This window comes from Triticum aestivum, chromosome 7D (assembly GCF_018294505.1).
Source record: "Triticum aestivum cultivar Chinese Spring chromosome 7D, IWGSC CS RefSeq v2.1, whole genome shotgun sequence".
Lineage (NCBI taxonomy): Eukaryota > Viridiplantae > Streptophyta > Magnoliopsida > Poales > Poaceae > Triticum > Triticum aestivum.
Window position 1 is genome coordinate 506065793 of NC_057814.1, and position 10870 is coordinate 506076662.

Consider the following 10870-nt stretch of genomic DNA (forward strand, 5'->3'; position numbering starts at 1 on the left):
AGCCAGCGCACCGCCGCGCGCAAAATCTGGCTCACCCGGCGCTGTATTCTGACTTTTAACGCGCCGCGCGTTGTGCGGCTGTTGGAGATGCTCTAACTGGCTACTACAAACTGATATGCAAGCCCTTGTTTTTATCTTTGAAACAGGAAGGTTTCCGTTGGAATTCAGAACGACAACACGCTTCTGAGCGACTAAAACATGCTATGGTTAATTCCCCTGTCCTGACCCTGCCTGATTTCCCTAGGGACCATGGACTCGAGTAGCCTAGCGCGAAAGCTGAGGTCGCTGTGCATCGCGGGGGAGCTCTCTCGGGCCGTGAGCCTCCTCCACCGGAGCGCCGTGTGCGCCGTCTCGAGCGCCTACGCTCTTCTGCTGCAAGAGTGCGTGAACCGGAGGGACGCGAGGCTCGGCAAGAGGATCCACGCGCGCATGGTCTCCACCGGCTTCAGATGCAGCGACTACATGGCCACCAAGCTGCTGATCTTCTACGCGAAGATCGGGGAGCTCGGCGTCGCCCGGGACCTGTTCGACGGAATGCCGCGGAGGGACGTCGTGGCGTGGAACGCGATGGTATCCGGGTGCACGCGCGGGCGCGAGGAGGCGCAGGCGGTGGAGATGTTTGGTCTGATGCGGGCGGAGGGGCTGAGGCCTGACCAGTTCACGTTCGCGTCGGTGCTCTGCGCGTGCGCCAGGATGGCCGCGCTGGACCACGGCCGGCGCGTGCACGGCGTCATGGTCAAGTCCGCCGTCGCCGACGTCAACGTGTTCGCCAACAGCGCGCTCGCCGACATGTACCTCAAGTGCAGCAGCGCCGAGGACGCGCGCCGGGCGTTCGCGGCCGCGCCGGAGCGGAACGTCACCATGTGGACCGCGCTCATCTCCGGGCACGGCCAGCACGGCCACGTGCGCGAGGCGCTGGCGCTCTTTGACGAGATGACGCGCGACGGGTTCCGGCCGAACGACGTGACGTTCCTCGCCGTGCTCTCGGCCTGTGCGCATGGTGGGCTCGTCGACGAGGGGCTGAGGCACTTCTCGTCCATGCCGTCGGACTACGGGCTCACCCCGAAGGGCGCGCACTACGCGGCGGTGGTCGACATGCTCGCCAGGGTCGGCAGGCTCTGCGACGCCTACGAGCTTGTCAAGAACCTGCCGGACTGCCAGGAGCACTCGGTGGTCTGGGGCGCGCTGCTGGGCGCCTGCAGGAAGCACGGCGACGTGGGGCTGGTCGAGCTTGCCGCGCCGCACTTCTTTCGGCTGCAACCGGGGAACGCAGGCAAGTATGTCGTCCTCGCGAACACGTACGCTGCCTGCGACATGTGGGACAGCATGGCTGGTATGCATGAGGCCATGAAGTCGCTCGGCATTCGGAAGGACCCTGCTTGGAGCGCCGTCGAAGTCCAGGGGAAGAAGCACATCTTCCTCGCCAGAGACACATACCACGACGAGCGTTGGGAGATATACGAGGCCTGCAATGCCTTGGCCCGTGCGATCACTGATCAACCCTTGCGAGTGTGAGTTATGGACTGCTTCGGCGATTGCTGCTGGTCGGAGATGTGAATAAATCCTTGCGATTTGTTGAGTGACGTGCTGGTCTTCTTGTTGCCAGCAGTTCAGCTGTATCCATGGACTGACAGGCAGTACTGGCAGCACCATCTGAAGGGGATGTTTCTGAATGACACAGCACAGTCGGTCGTTCGGACAAGAGATAGAACAGCTGATTTCTCTGGAAGCAACAATCTCAGGTCAGCTAGTGCCATACTAACTCTGTTTCCAGCAACAGTTGCCTGAATGAAACTTTCCCAAATGTTTATTGCACTTAACATTGACAGGGGAGATATAAATTATGGAGATAAACAAGTAGATCATCCTTATAGTATTTCAGGTGGGAAAGTTTTTTTTTTGACACCTATCAGGTGGGCAAAGTTGAGGCACCAGACTCTATTTCCTCCTCTTCCCACAACAAACATTGCCTGCTAAGACTGAATGAACAAACTCCCTTGTGTTATTCTTTTCGGACAAACGATTAAACCTCAGCAATCTACTGCGGTAATGCAGAGGCTCTAACAAGCCTTCTTGATCATCACCTAAGTAATGTGCTTCACAGCACATGCCTGTCAGCTAAAACAAACCTATATATCTATCTATGTCTTCTCCAGTGTTGTTACACTGAATCTTTCCGGACAACATTACACCATGAACGGAGAGCATTATCAGTTGGGGACAAGTGTCCCAACAAATCCCACACCGACGACAAAGAAAGCGATGGATTGCATGAAGAGAAAGATATAGTAATATCTTTTGCCAAACAAAAGGTCGTAACTTCCACAAAAGAAGATATAGGCTGCAACACCAAGCTCCAAAAGCTGCAACCTGATTCCATATTAAAGTTTAGGTACGAGAGTTGAGAGATGCACATGAGTAAGCCAATTATGATAATGTACCTTTCTCTTATCCGCATTCGCAGCTTCTTGGTAACTTTGCTTTGTACTTTCATCTTCAGAACATCACCAAGCTTTTCTGTCACCACCCACTCATTCACCCTCCCTAGCTCCAGTAGACCGCTGAAGGTCGCCTTTGTTCTATGCAGTGACATGACATTCTCAAACAGTACCCAAAAGATAACCAAGTGAAAAGACCTGCATCAATTGATGATTTCTCATGTTAATACACATGTGTCGAAGTCAGGAGGTTTAGGTTCATCAACTTTTAAACAAATTGCATAGATGTTTAGATGATTGGTACCTTGGAGTCCCAACAGCATTGAGAAGGGTGATAATGGTTGGTATGTAGAAGTAACCCCACCTTGGTATCTCAATCTCGGGAACAAAAACTGTTGCTGGGATAACAAGGCAGTAAAACACAGACGTCAAAATGTGCCCGATTATCTTGCGCACAAAAAAGAAGTTGTAGATGACATAGATTTTCTTCCAAAGCGTCACTTTCTGCATCAAGATTAATAGCTTGTTAGCAATAAATTTTATCTATAACAGAAATTTCAAAATACACTAGCTTGGTGCAAGTTACCTGATTTTTGACAATCTCCATCAACATTTTCCTGAACAGATTTGCGGGCCCACACGACCATCTATGTTGCTGGTACCGAAATGCCTTGAACGTACTTGGGAGCTCACTTTTAACCTGAAACAACATTTACAAGTTCAGCACATGGTTCATACAAGGAGTGCAAAGTGATGCAGTGGTTTTCTTGCATGAACTGATAGGTTACTGGTGCATATTTACCCTGAGATCACCAAGGTACACAAACTTCCATCCCTTGAGGCTTGCTCTGACTGCCAGGTCCATGTCTTCGACCGTGGTTCGGTCCTTCCAGCCACCTGCCTCATTCAGAGCAGATATGCGCCACACACCAGCGGTTCCTGTTCAAGAAGTATTTTGCATGTTAAGAAGGATCAGGTGATGCAAAGTGTGACTGCTGGCTGCTGCTAAAATCAATGGTCAAGCATGTACTACTATCTGTCAGTGACTCCAGGAAAATATATATTGGGAATTTTATCCTTCAATTGTGTTATCTCGATCAACCTTCGTGTTTTTTCTGGATCTTTTTCCTCGGTTGGACCTAGAGCTGCCTAACATCAAACTCGTTGGCGCAATTGGTTATCTGCATAATGGTAACTCTGATCATGTTGCAACCTATGCTTGTTCTAGTAATAATACTATTGTGTCCCTTGGTTTCCTAGTATTGTCTTCTGGAAGAGCTGAAACGGAAGGCAAATGGTACACTGATGCAATTGCATACGATTTTCTGACAGTTTGATTTGATGCCATGTTTCCTTTTTCCTATCTATGTACATAGGAAAAAGAGACATACGCATACAATTGGTAAAAAGGAAACACGGAGGCCTCACAAATGAAAATGGTGACCGTTCATATATTGCGAGATCAAATGTTTATTACCATTGAAGCCAAAGAAGGCATAAGCTGAGGAACCCACTTCTTGCTCCACCTTGAAGTGATAGTCCAAGGACATCTCCTGCATCCTTGTCATCAAGCACTCATTTGCATTCACTGCTCACCATCACAGAAGCAGCAGCAAGGGAAATGTCATCACCATGCAGTACAGAATTTCGGCCAAAACAAGAAGGGATGCCAGTGGCAACGTACCGAATACCCAGCGGGCCTGGATGAGGGCGATCTCGGGGTTGTGGATGAGGAAGGGCATGGCGCGGCTCAGGTAGTCCGGCTCGGGCTGGAAGTCGGCGTCGAAGATGACTACGAAGTCGCAGTCCTTGACGTAGCCGTGCTTCATGCCTTCCTTGAGCGCGCCGGCCTTGTACCCGCGCCGGTTGTCCCGGATCTCGTACTTGATGTTTACACCCTTGTTCGCCCACCGCTGGCACTCCACCTGCACCAGCTCCTGCACCGTGATCACGAAATGGAAACATCAGGACCCGTGCATATATATGCATGCAGTTCACGTTAATGGTCGTATAGCAATTGTAATAAAAGAATTAAAGAAACAACAATGGGTGAGCATGTGCATGTTATGCGTGGTATTAATTCAACAAACAACTGTACGTGTACTGAAATGCCAAAGTGCGTGTATACATGCTTCTGCTTCTTTTTCTGAAGAAGAAACCACGCTAAAAGGAAAGTCTGAAGTACCTCAATCTTATGGATACGTAAACCTTCTGTAGAAGGCGTACGTAGGAATGGGATTTCTGTACTGGTAGTTGGAGAAAATGCTAATGGTTTCTGCACGTAAGCCCAAAAATGCTAGACGTACAAAAGAATACAGGATTTTACAGGTTCTCTTCATCTAGTATCCAATCATAAACTTGCCCCCCCACCCCCCCCCTCCCCCCTCTGATTTTTAGAGGGGTGGGCCATGTTCCTCACCTATTGACCAATCAAGTTAACCTTCTTTGTAAAACCTTGTAACTCTTTTGTACGTGTAGCGTTACTCGCCTATGCCTATGCGGTTTACCTTGATGGCGGGGTCCGTGGAGTCGTCCAGCACCTGGATGACGATCCGATCCGACGGCCAGGACAACCCGCACGCCGCCCCGATCGACTTCTTGTAAACCTGCGAGCCAACCACGCAAAAAAAAGTAAGTAGAACTCGTACTACCATTTTTATCGGAGGACGGCATTACAGCGAAAGATTTGGCCAGTAAATGGCAGATTGTCAGCAGCCAAGACAGTAAAATCCGTACAGCGACGTGATCTGCGTGCTCTCTCTTTCCTCTAGGCTGTGGAGCGTAGACAGTGCTCACCTCGCGTTCGTTGTACATGGGGATCTGGACAAGGACCATGGGGTAGGCGGCGTTGCCGAGCTCGGGGTCGTCGTCGCGGAGGGGCTCCCACCGCCACTGCCGCTCGGGGCGGCGGCCGATCAGCCTCATCGCCACGATGACGACGGCCATGTACACCTTCTCCACGAACAGGATCACGCACATGGCGAGGCAGACCATCACGGACGCGCGCAGCAGCGGCACGATAACCGGGCCGCGGACCTGCTTCCACACCACCGCAATCTGCTCCGCCGCCTCCATAGCAGCACGCACGTGAGCAGATGAGAGGCGAGTAAACTAGCAGCGACAAGAACGGAGCGTGGCTGCTCCTGCGTGGAGCTCGGGATGTGTCTGTCCTGTCAGGGTGCTGGTGGTCGGAGCAAAGGCGAGGGTATAAAAGGAGGGAGAGAAGCGAGAGGGACGGAGGCGATGGCGTCGGGTAGGGGTGGTGTTTCCTTGCTCGATTTATGGCGTATAAAAGATAGAGATTGGATCTCCAAATACTCCATATCACCAATTTGATTGCGCTGACTGCTGATGATATTTATATATGGTGCAGTAACATTTTGCATGATATATATGGTATATTGTTCTACTTTACCTTTTGTATTTTGTGTAAAATTTGCTCTTTATTCATTAGCTGATTTGGCTATATTGGTTGTAACATTTCGTGCACGATATGGTCAATATACCAGTTGATATTTCACGTGATATGGTGAATTTTATGATTACTTTTACTTGTAGATCCAAAATCAGTCTAATTAGGCCTAGATTGCATGAGCGATTGTATTTGTTGTACACATGGATAGAGGAGGATGTGCATGTCAATAAACCCAATTAATGTGTTTGCCAGCCATGGTTCAATTTGTCTTACCAAAACTTGAGACCTTGTACCCTCAACTTTTGATAGGACTCGTCCAATTGCATGGATAAACGATTTCGGCGCGCGAAAAAAGTCTTGCGTGGGGAAACATAATAGGACATGTTTTACATGATTACTTATAGCTGCGAACAAATAGTGATGTGCGGGCTTCAAATGTGGAAGAACTCTTCCCCCGGCGACTCTTGGCTTTGGCCGCTTTTGAGCAATATATTCAGGTGGGAGAACTCTCCGCCCGGTGATTCCTCAAAAAAAAAAAGTAATGTCTGGGCTTCAAATGTGGAATTTCTAACAACACAAGTTTCTTACATGGTAATGTATCAAACCATGATATCGTGATAGCCCAAATTTTATGTTGTGTGCAAAAAAAAATTGCGGTACTTTGGATTTTACATGTCCACATGTTTGATGATCCTTTGATCCTATGTCTAGATCAAACTAGCAACAACTCCCTGATTGCTTCCATGTCTTATGCTATTGGATCCAGTTTTGTGGTCTAATTGTGTCATTCAGAAGTTTGTGTGAGTAATTGTATTATTTGATGTGGCTGCTCGCTGGATCCTAGGAGATGGAAACGCAGCACTCTTTTGGGAGGATAGATGGCTCGAAGGACAATGGATCGTGGAGATTGCACCCTTGACTTATGGGCGAGTCAGGAAGAGAATAAGAAGCGCATGCACTGTATCCCAGGCACTACTGAATGATTGTTGGGTCGCCCAAGTGAGCCCGGAGGTATCAGCTGACTCGTTACGGGAGTACCTACAGCTGTGGAGCATGATCCAAAGGGTCGAACTTGACCCAACACAGCGCGATATCATCTCTTGGTCATGGGAAGCAAACGGATGCTATTCGGCGAGGACTGCATATGCAGCCAAGTTCTGGGGCAGGCAGGTCGTCCCCACAGCCGCATTCACTTGGAAATCGAAGGCACCGGCGCCCTGTCGCTTCTTCACATGGCTCGCGATCCAAGACAGGTGCTAGACATCCGATCGGCTGGCAAGACGTGGACTCGATCATCAAGATTGCTGCCCAATGTGCAACCAAGAAGAGGAGAGCATAAACCACATTCTACTTCAGTGTGTCGTCGCACGGGAAGTGTGGACCGCGATCTGCCATCCCTTACGCAAGCCGGAGTGGGTACCTACTGTGACCGAAAGCCTCGGTACATGGTGTCAAGACAAGAGGGGACGAGGACAAGCCGAGAGGGATGCAAATGCAATCATCATCCTAGGGCTATGGCAACTATGGAAGCACCACAACTCTATCGTCTTCGACGGAGCCATACCTTCAAAGAACAGGATCATGCATGCAATCGTCCGAGAGGGCCATGTATGGAAGCAGGCGGGCATACTACGAGGAGACATGGAAGCTTTCTTTGCAGAAGTGGAGGAGTGGGCAGCGGAGAGTAGGTAGCCAGACGAGAGAAAGGTGGAGTGTGGAGTTAGTGTGCAGTGTATATATGTAATCTGTAACGCTAACGTGGACGGGCTCTTTACCCCGATTCCTTCTTTATAATATAGTACGCACACTCGTGCGTATTCGAGAATTTTTTTTTTTTTGATGTATGTGCATGTGCATTCACCTAATACTTGATAAGACATGATATAGTTGATATTGGTGAGCACTCAATTAACAAATGTTTAGTATCACGAGGTTTTAACGTCTTAGTATCTTTTAAGATATGCATTGTGAAGGTTTGCATTTCTTGTATGTTAAATGTGTTTGGTATGACATGTAACAATAAATACGTTGGCACTGGCTTATTATTTTGTATCTTTTATTTAGTAATTATTAAATGATAAAAATGTAATCAATAAATATTCTATGATATGTGTAAAGATGACATATGTTGGTGTATCGATCTCGTTATCAATATCTTCATGAAGTTTCGTATTTCAAACGTGTCTATATGTTTTCCACTATTGATGAAATAAGGGCTGATATGCAATTAATGTGTTACCATTATTTTGCATGTGTACTTTGCTAGGTGTTGTGTGGTGGAAGTGAGGTGCTCGATGCCGATGAATGTCAGCTCTATGTGAGTTCTCATTGCTGCAAAATTATTGGCATGGGCAGAAATGCTAGACTGGTTAACCGAGGCAAGGTTTGATCTATGTCTAGATGTGTACCGACATGTGCGTTCAATCGGCATCAAATCTACGCAAAGGGATCTAGTGGATACACATTGTCTGTTTCGCTTATTTGAAAACTTAAAACATCCCTAAAGTTTAAAATCTTTGTTTGGTACCTCTCCCATGGGGTTATAGTGACTAATGACAACTTGGCAAAGCATAACTAGAAGGATAGAGCAAACAAAGTTGCTTTTGTAAGTAAATTACTCAAAGTCAGCTCATTTGGGGTAACCACTTTTTGTATTTTTCTTGTTGAACATTACGTCTCAGGTAGTCCGTTACTGATGTCGGTACTTCTTTCTTGAGATTGTTTTGATGCAAAAAAAATTTTAATGGGAGCCAATAATCAGGTCCAATAGTGCAAATTTAATAATAATGGTACACTGGCAGACATGAATCAAGGCATAATGCATGCTAATTTGAAATAGACGATTGAGAGATAAATGTGACCCTGTGAGATATACATGATTACCTAAATCATGGTGCGATTGGTGCCTGCCATAGCAACCAACTGCGTAAAAAACAATTCAAAGTCAACCATGCATGATGGGGGTCTCAAAAATGGGGAGGGTAGATAAAGTGATCAAGGGAAGATTTGGAGCATGCTGGTCATTCTTGTTGTAGCGTCAGGACCTTCCCATATGGCTAGGTTCTTGCTCAATCATGCACACATCATGGCTAATTTCGATCAACACATGTCTGGTGTGGCACATGCAAAGACAGATTAGTAGTCGAGTCACTCACATGTCCTACGACCGCAAGTAGGTTTCCACTAGAAGTCCAGGGGACGTGGATCACTCATAGGTTCCAAACTCAATTTGGTGCGCACATCAAACATTAGAAAAAACAACTTTGGTGCATGCAATCCACATTAAACAAAGCGTCCGTCCATTGTAAGCCGCGAATAGACTCTAGTTTCCATTTTACCGGTGAAATGAACAACGATCTTAGCACAAATTTTACAGGCCATTGATCTCCACCGTGATTCAAAAACATGCAAATGGCTTAGCGTAATTATACTGTGGGGACATGTGATGTGTTAGCCCACCTTTATCCCATGCATGAGCGCTTTTGTGAGTTGTCCACCCATCGCACCATGCTAGTTTCTCTCTCCCCGTGTCTTTTTATTTGACTTCCAATCTTGAATCTCTTATATCTTTTGAACTTAAAGGCTAATATATGTTTCGTTTGCATATTTGTGATCCTTGCTAAGAATATTTTTAAACCACTCTAGAATAAATTTTGACAATTTCACCAAGTTTAAAATATTAAAACTTGAATTCATAATATTTACTTTTTTTGCCAAACTTCAACAAGTTTTAACAAGTCCCATATGAATCAACTCAATTCGTAATATTAAGTTTATGTTTAGGTTTAGGGTTTTAGTTTTAGGTAATATTTTAGGGTTTAGGGGTTTAGGATTAAGTTTTAATATTTGAAACTTGACAAAAGTTAATATTACAGATATAAAGTTTTAATTGTTGAAACTTGTAAATTTTAAAACTTATCAAAAATGTATTAAAGAGTGGTCTTGTTTGAATGCTCTCATCACAAGGAACACAAATATGGAAATGAAATATAAATTGGACTTTTAGTCCAAAAGATATAGTAGATTTATAATTGGGAGTCAAAAGAAAAAGCCTAGGAAAGTGGAAGCATAGTGCGGTTGGTGGAACATGAAAGCACCTACAAAGTGTGCATGAAGTGGGCCCCCAAAGTAATAAAGAGCTTAAATCATGCATAGGATGAATCTACTGTTCGAATCGTGCATCCCACAAAGTGCATGCGTGAACTGCTACGTGGTACAAATCACCTCTCCCAATTTTCCAAGTGCAGAAGAAAGCTATGAGGATTTGGGGACACGAAACCCCAGGTGCAGAGAGTCAGGAAGGGCGTGCATAGCTGGATAAGTAGAAATGCCTTGTTGCCGCGATAGTTTCTGCGCAAAGTAAAGTATCTTTTATAAGAATTAATGAGGCTCTCACATGATGTTTGTAGAAAGTTACAAATTAACCATGTTGCTTCATATGATTTGTTCTCTGAATAGAAGCAAGTCAAAAAGGTAGCATGCAATTGATAGCAAGTTTGGAGGGTACATGTGGAGTGAGCCGGTAGCCATAATGATGCTTTGCTGGCTAGCGACATAGCAAATAAATTTTAGTTCATTTGATCATAAGTAAATGCATTCAACTTACATGTACCACACATATAATCAAATAATGCAACATGTTCGTATGAGTATTCTGTACCATCAAACAAAAGTTTTTTCACAAAGTATGGCAATTAATGTCAGATTTATCTTGTAGCTCTCTTATTGTTAGCCATTGGACTAATTCATAAAAAATCTTCCTTTTCGGTCCTAAGAGATTGATAGCGATGAGTTGGTACAAGTGTTTATCCATGATTTTCCTAGATCATGCAAACCACCTTATTACATAATAATAAATAAGAACCCAAAATAATGGCCAAATGTGCTTAGTTCTCCGACAACAACCCCAGAAATAGGCTTCATGTCCGAGAAGCTATGGTCTACGAGTAGTGCCTAAATTGGACATCCTGATTTCCATTAATTACTGCATCATCCATGGCCCGTGGGAGGTAGATTC

The 10870-nt window shown here is 45.9% G+C and overlaps 2 protein-coding genes across 2 annotated transcripts; one reads left to right on the plus strand and one right to left on the minus strand.

The window, feature by feature from the left end:
• The first annotated feature begins 157 nt into the window (after positions 1 to 157).
• LOC123169345 (pentatricopeptide repeat-containing protein At4g16470) lies at positions 158 to 4129 on the plus strand. The gene is made up of 3 exons (XM_044587190.1): positions 158 to 1511; positions 1610 to 1742; positions 3064 to 4129. Exons 1-2 carry the CDS (start codon positions 250 to 252, stop codon positions 1629 to 1631), a joined length of 1284 nt encoding a protein of 427 aa, XP_044443125.1. The 5' UTR covers positions 158 to 249; the 3' UTR covers positions 1632 to 1742; positions 3064 to 4129.
• LOC123169346 (probable glucomannan 4-beta-mannosyltransferase 9) lies at positions 1936 to 5603 on the minus strand. Its single transcript, XM_044587191.1, has 9 exons — positions 5235 to 5603; positions 4946 to 5044; positions 4123 to 4375; positions 3916 to 4026; positions 3241 to 3377; positions 3025 to 3138; positions 2743 to 2942; positions 2442 to 2636; positions 1936 to 2370 (listed from the first exon to the last, which is right to left on the minus strand). Exons 1-9 carry the CDS (start codon positions 5511 to 5513, stop codon positions 2211 to 2213), a joined length of 1548 nt encoding a protein of 515 aa, XP_044443126.1. The 5' UTR covers positions 5514 to 5603; the 3' UTR covers positions 1936 to 2210.
• Between the last annotated feature and the right edge of the window lie 5267 nt (positions 5604 to 10870).